Consider the following 17,979-nt stretch of genomic DNA (forward strand, 5'->3'; position numbering starts at 1 on the left):
ATTTTTCTGACCTCTAATTCAGTAAATTTGAAAGAAAAACCTTATTTAAGTTGCTAAAATTAATAAAAATTTCGAAGATGAAATTTATTTCCAAAATAAGACACCCTCCTATTACTATCATACCATTTCCAACATGCATCCCACAAGTTATCTAAATCCTTACTAAACAGGTCTTATTATGTCCTAATGCTATCCTAAAGCGTTCTAAAGGTATCCTGAAACTGTCCTAGTTATGACATCATTAAGATATCTGCAGGTGGGACATTCTAACACGCAGATGACATCCGTAGGACATTTAGCGGTAAATATAGGACTTCCTCTGGAAGTCACAGAATCCTAAAGATGACAACTTTAGGATGTCATAACGAAGTCAATGTGCTGTATGGGTATACTTTTTGCATATTTTTATGTTTGAAGCAATATGATTCTCAAAACTATATAAGGAATATATGTAAAGTTTAAATAGGCTTTTCTTGTTATATATCATTACATTTTGTAAAACGATTTCGCAGGCATTAGGTTTTAGCTCTAATAAGTCGATACATATTTTTTTCTGTTCATTTACAAATATTTTTTCGATGTGTTTGGGATGTTCCATCTCTGAAAAAAAGTCCCGCAGTGGATTGATCGTTAAGACACGGTTCCCAGCAGATCACCGAAGTCAAGCATCACTGGCTGCGGTCAGTGTGCGGGTGGGTGACTACTTGGATTAGTCTGCGTAGGGACCGAGGGTGTGCGGTATTGGTCCTCGCTAAACTGTTCTACCGTAAAGTGCTCGACTGTGCATGCCGTCGGGCTACCGAAGCGGTGAAGCCATCCTCTCCGCAGATGATCAAAATTGTGATGGAATGTCTTCGGATCATCCTCAGGGATGTGTCCTAGACCGTCGCCAATAGCCCATTGTGCAGCTCTAGTGCGACGTAAATGAACAACAACAACAATCTTATTCGAACGTTCGAATAATAAATCGATTAAAAAATTAATTTCTTGCTGAACTTATAATAAAATTTATAATAATCTTGCACAACTTTAAATAAAACGTGAAGAAAAATTTTTGTTCCAAATTTTTGTGTATTCTTAGTCATTGTATATTTAGTATTATTATTGCCGTGTTTTTATTAACTTTTATTTTAACTACCTTGTCACATTTTCAAAATATTTGGAGAAAAAATGCATCATAATAAATAAATAGTAATGATTAGTACATAATAAATAAATAAGATAACTATAACTAAATCGCATATAACATAAATTAGAATTACTATAAATTGTATACTTATTTTTCATCCGTTGTACAATTTTCTTTTAGAGATTTGAAGGATCGAACGTAAGCTTTTACCACATAAGCGTTTTTTAAATTATTATTAAGTAGTTGATTACTTTAGATGCATAATGAAGGAACATAATTTAATTTATTTTCTCTTGTCTTCTGAGTTGGGTGGAATATAAGAGGGTAATAAAAAGAATGGAATATGAAGGATGGAAATTTTTTCAATATAATCGTTATGGAATTATTATAAAGTCACTGATAAATTTATATGCATAATTAAATAATAATATATTATTATTGTTTTATTTTTTATTCATCTTTGAAAATGCGAAAATTTCCTCTTTTTTTTCTAAGACAAAAAAATATTTTTACTCTTATAATCTCAAAATATATTCGACAATTTATTTTTTGAAAAATTATGTATCATTTAAGGAATAAAATTTTTTAAGATTAAGATGAAAAAATTTCTAAAATCACATTTTTTGAATTCGAAAAACATTTTAGTTATTTACTAATCTGCTGTTTGACATTTGACCTTTTTAATATACTTACTCTTTAATAAAGTGGTAAATAACAAATTTTAGGGTAAAAAAAAAACTTAAAGCAAAAATTTTTTTTTTCTGTTTTGAGATTCACTTATAATCATTTGTAATTATTAAACTAGCGTTATTTATTTTTATTCAAGTAATACTTTAGATTATTTAATATATGAGAATATATTTTACTTCAAAAAGTTTTTAACGAATTTGTGCGACGTATAAGAAAAGAGAATTTTTTTTTTAATTACTTATTAGTTCATTTGCATACAGAATGGTAAATCATAAAAAAGAAAAAAATATCCAGCGTCAATCAGAAAAACAACTGAAATAATTTCGTTATTAAAAATGTGTTCAATGAAAACTAATTGAAGATATTTGCATCGTGTTAAACTACTTTTAACACGAATTTGTACGAATTGTCACGAATAATTCTTATGTCCAGACCGACAGCAATGAAATTATGTAACTAAAAGTTCTAACAAAGTTCTCAGTGGACTGATCGTTAAGACACGGTTCCCAGCAGATCACCGAAGTCAAGCATCACTGGCTGCGGTCAGTGTGCTGATGGGTGACCCACTTGGATCAGTCTGCCTAGGGACCGAGGGTGTGCGGTATTGGTCCTCGTTAAACTGTGCTACCGTAAAGTGCTCGACTTCGCGTGCAGGTCGTTGGGCTACCGAAGCGGGGGTGCCATCCCCTCTGCAGAGGATCGAAATTGTGATGGCATGTCTTCGGATCATCCTCAGGGATGTTTCCAGACCGTCGCCAATTGCCCATTGCGCAGCTCTAGTTCGACGTAAATCCAGTTAAATCCAGTCCAAAAGTTAACTCCAGTGGCTGCTACGCTAGATTTTCAAGGCTTTTTGATATGGAATTAGTTAAATGTAACTGTGACCACTTAAATATTTGTTTGTAAACAAATCGATGAAGTCCAATTTCTCATATTATATTTATTTAAAATTGTTAATGAGCTAACTTTCAAAATGTCCAACTTTAAGTTTTTCAGATTACTAAGAAAAGCAAATTTCATGAATAATCGAAATATATTTTTAAGTGTTAGTTCAATGGATTCATATACACTGCCAAAGAAGCCTGATTTGAAATCTCTTTTGAATAATTCGGTTTCATATATTGAAAATAATGCGTTGGATCCTTGGATAACACAGGAGTATTCTGTAAAAAGAAATAATCAATCAGATCATTCGATCCGTTTGAATGTCAATCCGCGTGAGACATCTGTGTTACTATTTCCTGGGCAGGTTTGCTTATTTTAAGTATTTGTTTAAGATTATTATATAACTTCATTGAAGTAAAAATTGTTTACAAATTTATATCTGTTGCTATTTTGTTTTGTTCTATTTCTTATAGAGTGATCAATTTGTATTTTATATTTTTACAATACATAATTTATCTTTATTATTATTTTTATTTTGCCGTAAGAAGTATTAGTAACTTTGTTTAAATCGTACTACTGCTGCACAGTGCGATATTTGCTATGATGGTGTAGGATAAAATCTCTGAGGATGATATAGATCTGTTATACTTTGATTTTACTAATTTTACTTTGTTATGCTATTATATAATAAAAAAAGTGTGGGTACTTATCCTTTATTAGGACCATAAAGTCATGTTTTCTAACACGTACAACATCTAATTCTGATTTACACTAGTTTTTGATTTGGCTCTCTATAATACCCAAAACTGTATCAAATACGACAATATTGCAATATTTATAGATAATGATACATATTTAATATGATAATACTGGAGTTATTATTGAATATGTCAGAAGGATAATATCTTAAATATTCTACTTAACGCTAACTATTGAATGTGATATTAAAGTAAGTGTTGGTCGAAGGGAAATATTAACCTATGTAAAAATAATATAAATTAGTTTAATTGGAAAAATATTGCAATACATAGCGAATTATCAATATTTTTTTAAGCCATTCCCTGCAATATTAAAATTGTAATATGTATCAATGTTTGAGTTGTTAAGAATTTAGAAAAGCAGTTGACTCAATATGTGGTTTCAATAAATGTTAAGTACTGAAGTGTGAGATAATTCTAAATTAGTTTTTAATAAGTTAGTTCTAATTTAGTAAATTAGTGCATTGAGTAAAGTTCTTTTCTAAAATTTGATTTTATAACTTTGCAAAAGTGTTATTGGGTTGGTAAGAATTTGCATTACGCATTAATTCCAATCTCAGTGGATTCCAATCTCATTTTGCTTCCAATTTTCAGATTAGCTGATACTTATCGATCTGAAACTGGTGGGATTCAAGGTTCCATCAAAAGTGATTTAACCTCAGTCTTTCACAATACATCTCAGTTGCTTAACCACTGTATTAAGGTTTACTCATATATATATATCATATATTTTTTAATATAAAAATAAAAACTGTTTATACAGCTGTTATACCGAATTTGTTTCGATTGCAACTTAAAAGTGAGGACTATCAATTCTAAAAAGAAAAATAATTCTAACATTGATAAAACGATAACAAAATGAACATATCATGTACTGGTGCGTACTGAAATTATTTTCTTAAAAACCTAATAGTTCTATAAAGGAAAATAATTATAAGTTTTGTGTAATTGGAGTTTTTTATTAGTATTTTATTGTTTTAAAATATCTAAAAATTTTATTCACATGCTGGTTTTTAAATGATTTTAATCTTGTCTTTCTTTGTTTGAATGTTTTTTTTTATAGAGTTTTTACTGTTTAAAAAAACTGAAATAGTTTAAAAATAGAAGTCGATGCAGAATCAAATTGTAATTAAGTATTACTTTTAGGGTTCTCAATTTGTTGGTATGGGAAAATCTCTTTTGTCATATCCTAATGTTAAAGATATGTTTGAGTGTGCTAGTGAAGTATTAAGATATAATTTATTGGACCTTTGCATAAATGGACCCCAAGATATGCTGAACATGACTGTGCATTCACAAGTAGCTGTTGTAGTTACATCATTAGCTGCTGTTGAAAAACTAAGAGCAGAATCTCCTGAGGTAATATCTCTTCAGAAATATGTCATTAGTATACTAAGTACTATATAACATTCTAAATGTTTTTTCTTAATTTTTTACTTCATTATATTTCTGAACAATTTAATATTTTGATTTGATTTCATTCTTTACATGTGTTACAATTTATTTTTATATGTTCTTTATTTTATGTTTTTTAAGCTGATATACTTGATCGGATAAAATTCTGGATATTTATAACTTTTTTTATTTTTACAAAATACCCTTTTTCTAAGCAATTTTTTCCCTCAAGCTATTTCTTATTTTGAAAACAAAAAATATTTCAGAGAGTTAGATCAGCAGTTCTCAAAAATAATCCTATAGTTCTTTAGAAGGGACCTGGGAGTTCCAAGAGTTAAGACTTTTTTATGATTTACAAAAGCGCAACATGAACATCATTCCTGTTAAGTTACAGGACAGGTCGTGTTGAAAATTTTTACACCATTGCAGAAAATCTAAGTAAATTATGTATGTCAGTAATAGTTGGTTGCAAGCTTGAAAAAGATGCAGTGAAGAAACTTCTTATTTAAAATGTTATATCTAATTTTAAAGTGAAAACTGGCATATCTACAAAATACCTGCACAAATATTGTTTAGTAGGTTTTCCAACTTTCCTTTTTTATGTAATGCTTACAAAATATGAGGGGACTATTTAGATTCTTGTTCTAGGCTTGGCGATTATATATATATATCTGGGGCTGGGCAAGGTTGACTCAGCCTTTCATCCCTTCAGTGGGTCGATAAACGAGTACCAAGCATGCTTGGGAACTAAACACTGGGGGTTCCGCGTTCGGCTGACCACCTGACCGGAACATCTGCTCCTGCACACCAGAGCCTAAGGTCTAGAAAACTGAGATGGGCACAGTAGGCCTTAGCTCTCTATGGGCTGTCGCGCCACTGAGTTTAGTTTATATATATATATACATATATATATTTCACTATATTAGAAATAAGTGAAATATATATATATATATATATATATATATATTTCACTTATTTCATATATATTTAAAAAATTATATTTCACTTTTAAATATGATTGTTTTTTCTTTTAGGCAATTGAAAATTGTGCTGCTACGGCTGGTTTTAGTGTTGGTGAATATAGTGCTTTAGTATTTTCAGGAGCTCTTGAATTTGAACATGGTACGATTTATTTTGATTCTGATAATTTATATGGTTTAAGCGTTATAATTTTTAGGAAAGCAAAAATCCTTAAATAATCTATGCCCTTGTTTTATTGTCCATTAGAATGTTCAGACTTGATTATTCATTCCAATTTTGAATCACTTCTGAAGCAAATAAGTAATGTATATTTATATGCATTCTGAGCTGAGATGGCTCAGGCACTGAACTGTCATTGTGAAGAACTGGGATTCGATCCCCAGTGGCAGCTTGAAGTAAAGACGGCCTGTGCGTAGTGCTAACCACATTGTCACAATCATGCCGTTGGTCATAAAATTGTGTAGCCTTAACCTCATGGCCCACAACAGGTTGTTGTAGCTCTGTTTTACTTTACTTATATGCATTCATTAAACATAATGTAGCACAATAAAGCTTAATGTGCCTGAGAATATAAATAAATGAACAGTGTTGACTACGCTTCAATGAATAGAACACTCACCTACCTCTCAGGTGATCCAAGTTCAAATCCGAGGGATAGCTGGTCAATAAAAATTCTGTTCACATCTCGAACCGACCACAGTGCTCAAGTAATATATTTTCAGTGGTTGACAGATCATGGGTTAGAGTCCCCTTGTTGTTAGGTTAACAGCGGGAGCTTTTTGTGCTTTTCCTCTCTATGTAACGTTAACGCAGATTTCCATAAAAAAGATCTCCACGAAAGGCAAATTTCTCCTTATCCAGAGCTCCCATGTCATCTTGATTGGGTTAAAAATTACAAGGCTACAGAGTTGATCATTGGTAGTCGTTAACTCAAAATAGGGTCATAGGATCGGCTGTTTGACGGCAGTTATAAAATAGAAAATTAAGAATCAACATTCTTTGCTATTTTGTAAGGTATTTTAAAATACATTATATTTCTTTGTGGAAAATATAACAGCCAACATATATGGAATATTCTATAAAAAAGTTGTCTAAATGAATAATAGTTCAAAAAGTAAATTATAATTTTTCTTTTTACAAAATGTTATATTGTGTTAGTTCAGTTATACCGTTCAACTGTGTTTTTACTATGTTAGAAATCCTTGCTCTAATTCAAAATATTCTAATACAATAAGTATATTTTGAAAATGGCATTTCTTTTACCGAATTTTTGAATGATATTAAGTTTTCAAAATATTTTACCTAGTCTCGTAATAAAATAACTTTCGCTATGCTATTTTTCTTGCGATAAAGTACTCACAAACATATATAAAATTAATTAATAAAATTCTACTTTTTTAAAGAAAAAGACAATAATTTCTGCAAGAATAAACATTTTAATTTGTCCAAAGTTGACCAACATGAACTGTGAAATTACTATGACTTGTGTAGAAGAGATGCAATATTATTTGTGCTTGTTCATTAATACTGAAGGTTCTTAACCCTTTCATGCAGAATTTTCATGTAACACATTTTTCATACTTTTTCTTCATTTTGTATTAATTAAAGTCAAAATAAGTGAAAAATATTTTATTTAACATTTTAATAATTTATGATTCTAAAATACAAAATGGGACACTAGTATCCCTTTCTGTCTTAAAGGTAAAACCTTCCTAACAATAATTTTGCAAATTCGTACTTATTTGCCTGATCTAAAAGAAACAGCTATTCATCACTGTAATTTCTTTAATTTACAAAATCATTTATTGATACATTTTTGAATGAGAATTTAATATGAGAATTCAATAAAATTTCAAACTACTTTTTTTGGATTTTATATTTCAATACAAATATAATACTGATAATCTAACAGATTATTTTTAGTGACTATTAGACTATTCTTTATAATGAAAAGATGTCGAAATATATATTTTCCTTGTAATTAGAGCAATATAAAAAGAACGCTGGTGTCCCATTTGTACCAAAGGGTTAAGAAGAGAGCATTTACTAGTTATTATTAAAATAAAATTTGTGATGTTTAAAATTTATATTTATTTGTTGAATACAACATTGAATTACTGATATTAGTTGTGAAACAAAAAATCACATTGTTCATTTAATGTATAGGATAGATTAGTAATTTCTAAGTAATATGAATGCAAATATAGTTTATGCTATTGTGGTTTTGAAATACATATTCAGAGTGCCTAAAAAAGTTAAACATTTAATTGTTAGTTTGGAATATAGTTCAAGGTGCATGGTTTTCAAATTGCAATACGAATTTTATTTTTGAACAGATAATAAAATTTTTATTCTTTGCATTGCAGCTATCAAATTACTAAAGGTACGCGGTGAAGCAATGCAGGCGGCCTCAGATTTGGAGCCTAGTGGCATGATGACAGTTTTCTTGCATCCAAGTGCCAAAATTAAATCTGCATGTGTTGCTGCAAGAGAATGGTGTGAAAAGCAAACAATATATAACGCTGAATGTAAAGTAGCTATTTACATGTTTCCTGATTGCAAAGTTCTAGCTGGTCATATGGAGGTAATATTATGTTTTAACATCTGAAACCAGGTGTCCTAAATATGAGAGAGGATTTTAAAAAAATCAATTGAAGAAAAATAGGAATGGTTCAAGTTTGGGGAACCAAGTAATTTATCCTCACCAAGTTTCAAAATTAATTGCAAAGTTAGTTAGAAACTGTAATGTGTTGCTGGATGCGATCCATGCACATCTGATAGAAAGAGAAGGAAGGAAGAAAGGTAGAGAACCTGATTGGTAGAATATATCCATCCGCGGAGAGCTTCACCAATCAGATTATCCCTTTCTTTTGAGGGCATTTGAAGGTATACAGATTGCATACAGCCTGAAGTCCCTAAAAGAATATTTTCTGCTCAATGTCAGACTATTCCAAATGAAATATTTGTACAGAGGTTTTTTGACTTTGCCCTCAATTACACCACTTTGTTGCTACAACTGGTGTATTTTGAAAACATTATATAGTTTTCTCATATAGCAGTGACATCTATTTATGAGCTTTGTAATTAATTCTAACTCTTGGTGAGAATAAATTTCCAGTTTCCTAAGAATGCAGCAAACTTTCGTGATTCCAGTTTTCCTTAATTGATTTAACAAATTGTTAATCATTTTTGGTACATATTGGGTTGTTCGGAAAGTAATTTAGTTTTTTTTGGGGGAAAATGAAAGACAATTTTCGTATAATGAATAAATATTTTATTAAATTATTCATTGGCCATTCTGGTCCAACACCTTTTGCCATCTTTCTAGTAGTAGCATGATTCCACGCTCATAAAATTTTTGGTCTTTGCTGGACAAAAACTGATCCAGGTGATTTTTGATCTCTTCATTTGAAGTAAAGATTTTACAGTCCAAAAAATTTTGTAGTGACCGGAACAAATAATAATCCGAAGGCACCAGATCTGGAGAATATGGTGGGTGTGGCAGTGTATCCCATTCAAGCTGTAAAAGCTTTTGGTGAGTGACCAAACATGTATGAGGTCTCGCATTATCTTGGTGAAACACTATACCTTTTCTGTTGATTAATTCTGGCCTTTTCTGTTGAAGAGCATCATTCAGTTTGTCCAGCTGATGACAGTAAACTTCCGAATTAAGTGTTGTGTTATACGGTAAAAGCTCCAAAAAAAAAAACAAACTATTCCTTTAAAATCCCACCAAACAGACAGCATCACCTTTTTTTTTTGGATGGATATTGGCTTTTGAAATGCTTTGAGCCGGGAAATCTTTTTTGCTCCATGATTTCTTGTGTTCGACATTGTTATAGACAACCCATTTTTCGTCCCCAGTAACGATGTGCTTCAAAAATGGATAATTTTCGTGATATTTGAGAAGACGACACAAATTTCTCTCTGTGAGAACATGGGAAACCCATATATCGAGCTTCGAGGTTAAACCCAGGCCTTTCAAGTGGTTATAAACAGTTGAATTCGATAAATTTAACCTCTCACCGATCTCATGTGTTGTTATTCGCCGATTTGCATCCACTAATGCCTTTATCAGCTTTAGCGGGCCTTTCAGAACGTGGTGCATCTTCGACATCAAAATTGCCGGGTCAAAATTTTGCAAACCAATTCTGGCACTGGCGTACTGTCAACACATCTTATTCATGCACATCGGTAAATTTCTTTCTGGCTTTAACAGTATTTTTACCTTTTCTATAGTAAAAAAGTAAAATATGGCTTAAATGCTGCTTATATGACTTAAAGGGCACCAACCAAAAACTACTACATAGAATTAATTGAACTTTATCACACACAAGCCTTGCTATATCAGCTCTCAAAACATATAATGATAATACAGCTTAAGTGTGAAGTTGGGTTCGAAAAAATACAATTAAATCCTCTGTCGGAAAAACGAAATTACTTTCCGAACAACCCGATACAATGATTTCTTCATATTTTTTTTTGCATTACAAAAGACGAGTAAACTTGATATTTTCCCTAGGCTTTAAAGTTTCTGGAATCCAATGCTAAGGAGTTTGGGATAAAGAAGATGAAATACATTCCCGTTAGTGGTGCCTTTCATTCAAAACTCATGAATCCTGCTAAAGTAGTTCTGAAAAAAGCTCTAAAAGCAACACCGTTTGAAACTCCAATAATACCAGTACATGCAAATGTTGATGGCAGACCATATAGTAGTGCAGAAAAAATAAGAGAAAAACTAGCAAATCAATTATGTAGTGCAGTTGCATGGGAACAAACAATGCATATAATATATGAACGACCTCCGGGTGATAGTTTCCCAGATACCTATGAATGCGGACCTGGAACTGCATTGAAATCTATTTTGAGATTTAATAATGCACCTGCTTATAAGCACTGTTTAAATGTATCTGTTTAAATTCATGTAATATTTTATTTATTAATAAATTTTTAATGTTTTCTGTTTTAATTTGTTTCCTGAACAATTATAGATATTCTCACTAACTGTAAAAATTTCCAAATACCGCATATTAATGCTTATGCTTGATTTTAGCTTAGTTGAAAAATAGAATTACGAAAAAAACTTTGTAAAATTCAAAAAAAGATAAACCGAAGATTAACTATTGTTTCTACACAACTTGGTGTGGTCTATCAATTTATTAAGCGTATATACTATTATGTACAAAAAAAAAAAAATCCCCAAAAAAACCCTTTAATATTCAACTTTAGAAAATTGCGTAAAATTAGGAATAAGGTAACCCACCACTTATATTGTTCCTAAAATTATTCTGTTTTCCAATAACAAATGCTTGATACCATGAAATTCACTGGATTTTTTTTCACTTCGATACATATGATTATTTTTTTTTAAAAAAGGTTTGGTGGGAATTGTTTTTCTTAGGTAAGTCAGATTTTTAGTTTCTTATTAAGATTGTTTGACCAAAGAAATTTATCTTGAATGCAGAATTCCAATGTAGTTGTATTTATTACTTAACATGTTTGTTAGTAAAAGTAATGTTTACATAAAAAAAATGTGGCAGTAATTTCATATAAAAATGTTTATTTATAAAGAAAAAAAAGTTTAAATTTTATGTCGCACAAAATGAAATTTTTTTTTTTCCATTTTTCTAACGAGAGAATAAAAGAAATTTTTAATGAAAGTTTAATGTGATTATTTAAATTTGCATGTTTTGTCTTCATGGTAATGATTCAAGCAAGAATATTTAAGAAGGAGAAATCTAATACTTGAAAAATACTTGTCGGGCATGTATTTTATTTCTTTTTCCACACTCCATATTTACTCTTCAGAAATAAATTAAAAAATTTTCTATCGCATCATCCTAGCAAAATAAAACTTAACACTCTTTTTCAGTGTTCTATAAATATGTATTTACTTTTGTGGGCAGATTTTAGGAATTTAATAATTGAATCTAGAAATCTATACATATTTTTTAGCAAATCTAATTAGTGAATTAAACTTTTCAAACTGTGAGAATTGCATGGAAAGAAATCAAGGTGATTATAAACATTTGATCCCCCCCCCAAACAAAACTACCCTCTTTTTTAAGTAAAAATAAGAAACCATTTGATTTGTCATCTTATTAGAGTGGTGCCAGAGAAATATTTTTATTGTATTGTAATTGATCATAAAGGCTGATAAAAAAAAAGAAACATAGTTGTTACTTTTTAAAGAACTTTTAAAATAAGGTGCAACTATAGAATTTAAGTAAATTTTGCATTATTAAAACTATAAAATTACAATCCACAAAATTTGCTATTTGGTGTGAGAACTACATTAATTTTAAACTATGTTCTGAAACGAATGGTACCCCAAACAATGTGATTTGAGTTATTTAAATGTGAGCATGACTTGGGAAATTAGTACACACAATAGAAAAAGATTACACAATTGAATAATTTTAGCGTTTGAAGAAACAAAATATTTTGTGTTAGAGAGCAGACTATATTAATAAATTTCACTCTGATTTCTGTACAAATTTTCTTATTTTTAATCAATTTTGTTAGAAAAATGAGCTGGCAGAAAACTAATAAAAATTTGTAATTAAATCGAATGTTTTTTCGGTATGTTTCATTAAATTTGTTATGTCCAAGCGGTGTTATAGTGATATAAGTAACAGGCAGAAATATAAAAAAAATCTGTTTATATTTTCATATAAATGCACTCAATAAAACTTATATTCCAAGACTAGCTCATGTAAGTATAAAATTAACAATTTATAATGTAGCTTAATATAATATCACCAGAAAGTATTTACAAATCAAATTTAAGAAATTTTATACATAACAAGTTTATTTAAAGGACTTCATAAACTGCGTATATATATAGTCATTTCAACATTAAATTAGTCTTAAACAAAAGAATAAACACACATATACATAAAGGGGTACATAATGTGAGGAATGTTTGATATTAAAGGTATGTACAAGCCAAAACATGATATCTGCCAACTAAAACAAATTTTTCGAGATTTCCTTTTCATATTTTAATTGGTGGAAATGAAACTTCATGTTAAACATTTGATTTAAAGTAGGTTTGAGTACCATGAAATATAAATCGTTTAATTTAATATATCAAAGATCTAATCAGCAAACAGACCAAATTAAACTCTAGTTGCAATTATCCTCAACATAACAAAAATCTCTCATAGAAACTAAAAGTTATTACATATGTAATATTTTTAATTGTATATTATTTTCTACTCACAAAAAATGTAATTATTTTCATTTCTTGACTTAATTTTCATAAATATGGTTATAGGTTTGAACATTATTATAGGCATTTAGATTGATTTCATTAACGTAACCTTTAATGTTAGTTATAAAACATTTTTAACTCCACACAAATTTTTGTGATTGATTAAGAACTTCATCATCATTGCATCTTTTTCTTACTCATTATTCAGTTTATATTTTAATTTGTTCAAATAACTAGCAGATATAATTTGTGAGATGCTAATTTACTGATTTCAGGGTTGCTACAGAAAAAAAATGAACAAAATAGTTGCTTTTAGTAGCCTAAAGCATGAAAATAGTTGCCTAAATAAAAACTAAAATTCAGTAAAAATAAGACTAAAATGTTATTAACTGACATAATTGTCATACGCCATGATCCATTTAGTCAAGTTGGTGGCAAATATGATAATTTTTACATAAACATTAGTGTTCTAGCACTAAATTTATATATTTATAAAAAAAATTTAGCATATTTGCAGAAAATTAAATACTTTTAATTACTAAAATTCATTCAAAGAATTATTTTTCATTAAAAAAAAAAAACACTTTTTCTAAGAAATTTTCCCTTTTATCAATAATTGATTTAGCAAATATTTATATATTATGAAAAGTGATTACTCAGATTCGAAATTCAGGCATTGTAATATCATATTAAAAATTGTTTTTTTTTTATTTTTAAATCATGCAGAATTTCATAGCAATAACCATTGAAAAGGCAATCGAAAAACGAAAGACTTACAATAGAATTTGTGCAAATTGAATGCATTTAAAAGTGATGACTGAAATTTGCAATCTAAATTTTTTTATTATTTATTTATTTTTTGTATTTATTTATTTTTAAATTTTTTATTTTTTAAGAAAAGAAATTCCGTGTGTTCAGAAGATTTTGCGGTTCGCAGGTTTTCAACCCAATTTATGCTAAAAAACATTACTAGAAGTACAGAAAAGTCTCCTAATAGTCTCCTTTTCCTGAAAATAGTTGCTTTTTTAGCCTTTTCAGGCAAAAAAAGTTGCCATAGTCGCCTCATGCTGAAAATAGTTGCATTTTAGTCGCCTGTGGCAACAATGTGATTTGGAAATGAAACTTTTATTTCAAGAAGAACAAATAATTTATGTTTTAGTTGAAATGTTAAATCAAACTTGTAGTAACCTTTATATTAAACATTCCTCATCATTCAATCAAAAATAAATAAAATGATATATTATTGTCATGTTCTGAATATTATATAACAAGCATATTTTTAGCACAAGAACTTTTTAAATTAATCCTTAATGGTAAAAAATATCTATTTTCAAACTAAAAGTAATACATACCTAAATTTCTAATTATGGAAACTTGTGTATTGAGGTCCCTAAATAGTGCATCACCTTAAACTGTCTATACAAATGCAACATGACAATTGTAACATTTTTTAAAAACAAAATAAGATAAATTAATGCAAATTAAAATAGAAGGCTTTTTCAAAACAGATAATATTAATAACTTAACATAAATATATTTCAATACACTTTTTACTGGTGATTCACGATCTTGCAGACCACTTAAATTAATTCCTAATTTCATAAAACTTTTAAAAGTAAGCTAGAAAAAAATTAGAACGTGAGGTTAGTTTTTTTCCCTTTCTAATTCATTTACAAAAATACATTTAAGTGGCACATTGAGAATTACATACCTGATTTTGAACAGTTATACAATTCGTTTATAAATCTACAACATAAAAGTACAAATAAATATTTACCCACAAAATCACTTTTGTATATAATATGGATACTTGTGTAAAATTGCATCAATCAGGAAAGTTGGCACAAATTCTGCCAAATTGACAACAAAAAGAGAATAAGAATTAAAGTAAAAACTGTTGAAATTAATATTTTAGAACATGATTACCAAAAATTGAGGCAGTTCATTTGAAAAAATAACTAAACATAAGTATTCTAAATTAATTATAGGGCAATTCCATATGTGACGGAATGACATTTTGACTTGCAAAATAACAATTAATTGAAGTTTCTATGTATCTAATTTCAAATAAACATTTTTTCTCATGCATATCATTATTATTGGCATAATGCGCTTCATAAACTAAAAGAAACAGGATTATCTATCTTTTTTACTTTTAATTTTACGAACTTTTTATTTGCGTGACGGAATGACATTTTGGCAACCAAGCTTTTGGCATGCCACTTAGAACTGGTAGTTTCTGCAAATTTTGAAGCTATTATTTTTCTGAACTATTTTATACTTTTAGTATAATGTGTAAGCAATGTAAAATGTGAATTTGGAAAATTAACCTCAGGTTGGCTAGCAGTTATTAACATCTATTTGCTGTGACGGAATGACAAAAATTTAGTAGAAGAAAGTCTTCATTTAAAAAATGTTTTATTAATATGTAAATGATAAACAGAATGTAACAGATAAACAGGATTAATATTTTTGTAAGAATTAGTAAAAATTTCAACAGTTTGAAAACTAGGTTGTCTCTGAAGAGGTTTTATATCTAACTTGCCAATGTCACATCTTATCTTCGTTCTCAGGAAATTTATGCATTATTAAGACATGTTACGGAATGACGTAAAAGTTACTTTTATTTTATATATTAAACTTAAAATGATAATGTTTTAAATGTTTAAATATTGTACTATATGCATATTTTTATCAAAATATTGCAAAAGAAAGATACATTTCTTTTATTTTATAAGTATTTTTCAAGAAAAGAATTTGAGCACAAATGTGAACAATTCACTTGTCAGCCATGTGATTACTTTAGAATGCCCTCCGATTCAAAAAATTTAAAATTATCAAAAATGAAACGGCAATATGTAGACTTTGGCTATTTTTGAACATATTTTTAAAATTAAAATATGCAATTAATAAAAAAAAATTTCACTTAAAAGGTGACACTTCCGTGGAATTGCCCTATATTTTAACAATAACAACAAAAAAAGCTATATTAATAAAAAACCTTTAAAAAAACCCCCAAGCATTTGGTATATAGTTTTCCATTGTGGGCAAAAAATTATTAGGTACCATTTTTTGATTTTGCTAAAAATGGTCAGCAGGATTTCACACAAGTACCATAATATGAAAAAAATCTAATATGTAAACTATATTGGTGTTGGTCACATTTTTATGTATGAGGCTCATCATTCGAAAGGTCTTGGACATAGTGTAAATAGCATTGTTTTATAAGGTTAAAATATAACATTCAGATTGAATATTATGAAACTTATACATAAAACAAACCTTTTTTTACAAAAATAAATTGAATGAAAAATAAAATGTAATTGTAATTAAAAAAAAATCAAGTATGAAAGATAAAAATCCAAATGGATAATCTGAAATTTTTTTCTTCAAAATAAATAATAAATTTTTATTATTATGAAATAAAATGGGATTAACACCAAAATAAGTTACTTTATGCAACTAAGTATTAATAATTTGGATTGAAAATTTTTAGTTGAAGCAGTAAATTAATTATAAACAATTATTTAAGAATATTTATACTTTAATTAAGGGCATTTTAGTTTTGATCTCTAAGGGCACTTTCAGCTACTTACACAACTATCTCTTTAATAGCCAGCTTTTTTTTTTCCTTCTGAATTTACACGCAAACAAGTCACAGTATTACTTATATATTTTACTTAAAATATTTACTACAAATAAGAAAAATATATGATACATAACATGTGAATATATAGTATACTAATAAGGCACTGAGAGGTAAAAAGTTAATCAATGAAACAGTCAAATTTTGACTTTGAGTATGAATCACTCAATTGACTAGACAATTTCTATAGAATAGTGAGATAAAAAGGTATAGAGAAGTAATAACAATTAAGAATTGGACTGATACACAGTTATTAATAACAATAAAATATAAGCACCAAATCAGATAAAATAATTTATAAACCAAGTTAAAATTTATAAATGTGTGAAATTAGAAAAAAATCTTTTTTTTACTAGCTGGTGCCATAAAGAAGATTGAGAAGAATTTTGTGAGTTTATGATATATACGTAAGATGACTTTAAATTTTAACATTTTTACTGAAATTGTTTTCATCTGGTGTTCAACTAAAACTTTTTCTAGCCTACTCACTTGTATATAAAAGATTAAAAAATTTACGTTAAAAATGTGTCAACTCATCTTAAAGCTTTTTTATTTTTCATAATTGAATGATTATAAGTTTGCATATCATCTTGTATTTTCATACACATCTCTTCTTGCCTTTTCTTATGCAGTTGTCTTATTTTAATAAATATTTCGCTTGTAATGTGTGAATGCAAATGTTATTTTTCAATAGTCTGTTTAAGAATGTTTACTACTTAAGTACAATTCTTCACAGTTCGTTGAAAGTCTTAACTGTATAAAATTAGATAATAACTGTATAAGTTAAAATAATATTAACTTCTGAATTTTTGCAAGTGAATTTTGCATATACACAAATTGAAACGAATAATTTCATATAAGAAATTAATCAATATAGATGTCTATAATTTTATTTACCAATATCCTATTTTTCAATAATGTGCTTAATTAATGAATGCTCTGTAAGCAACTGGAAAATACTACATAGAAAAGTGAAGGAAACCTTTTACTTCATTTGAAAAATTTTGGGACAACGCAAAATGTTAACAATCTGTTATAAAACATTACAAGATTCTAAGAAAAAATAGTATTTTTAGAAATTTATTCTTTAAAATATATATTTGATGCAAATTAACTAATTAATGAGTCATAAAGAAAATTTAAATCACTTTTTCACCTGAACATTGCGAAAATATTTTCCCTTTGACTGTTTGAGAAAACATCTAAGGTTTCAAATAAGTATTAATATTATATTCTATAAAATCTATCATTTGTTTTAAAGGTTCCACACTTGTCATTG

At 28.4% G+C, this 17,979-nt stretch overlaps 1 protein-coding gene across 2 annotated transcripts; it reads left to right on the top strand.

Annotated features, from left to right (window-relative positions):
* The first annotated feature begins 2,631 nt into the window (after positions 1-2,631).
* On the top strand, positions 2,632-10,807 carry LOC107442008 (malonyl-CoA-acyl carrier protein transacylase, mitochondrial). 2 transcript variants are annotated; one of them, XM_016055443.4, is made up of 5 exons: positions 2,632-3,068; positions 4,609-4,821; positions 5,892-5,979; positions 8,205-8,422; positions 10,361-10,807. In XM_016055443.4, the coding sequence occupies exons 1-5, from the start codon at positions 2,793-2,795 to the stop codon at positions 10,754-10,756; spliced, it is 1,191 nt and encodes a 396-aa protein (XP_015910929.1). In that variant the 5' UTR covers positions 2,632-2,792; the 3' UTR covers positions 10,757-10,807. The 2 variants fall into 2 exon arrangements, with proteins under 2 accessions (XP_015910929.1, XP_071036726.1); XM_071180625.1 differs by having other exon boundaries at positions 2,705-3,064.
* Positions 10,808-17,979: the final 7,172 nt, after the last annotated feature.

The sequence above is a fragment of the Parasteatoda tepidariorum genome, chromosome 1 (genome assembly GCF_043381705.1).
Source record: "Parasteatoda tepidariorum isolate YZ-2023 chromosome 1, CAS_Ptep_4.0, whole genome shotgun sequence".
NCBI lineage: Eukaryota > Metazoa > Arthropoda > Arachnida > Araneae > Theridiidae > Parasteatoda > Parasteatoda tepidariorum.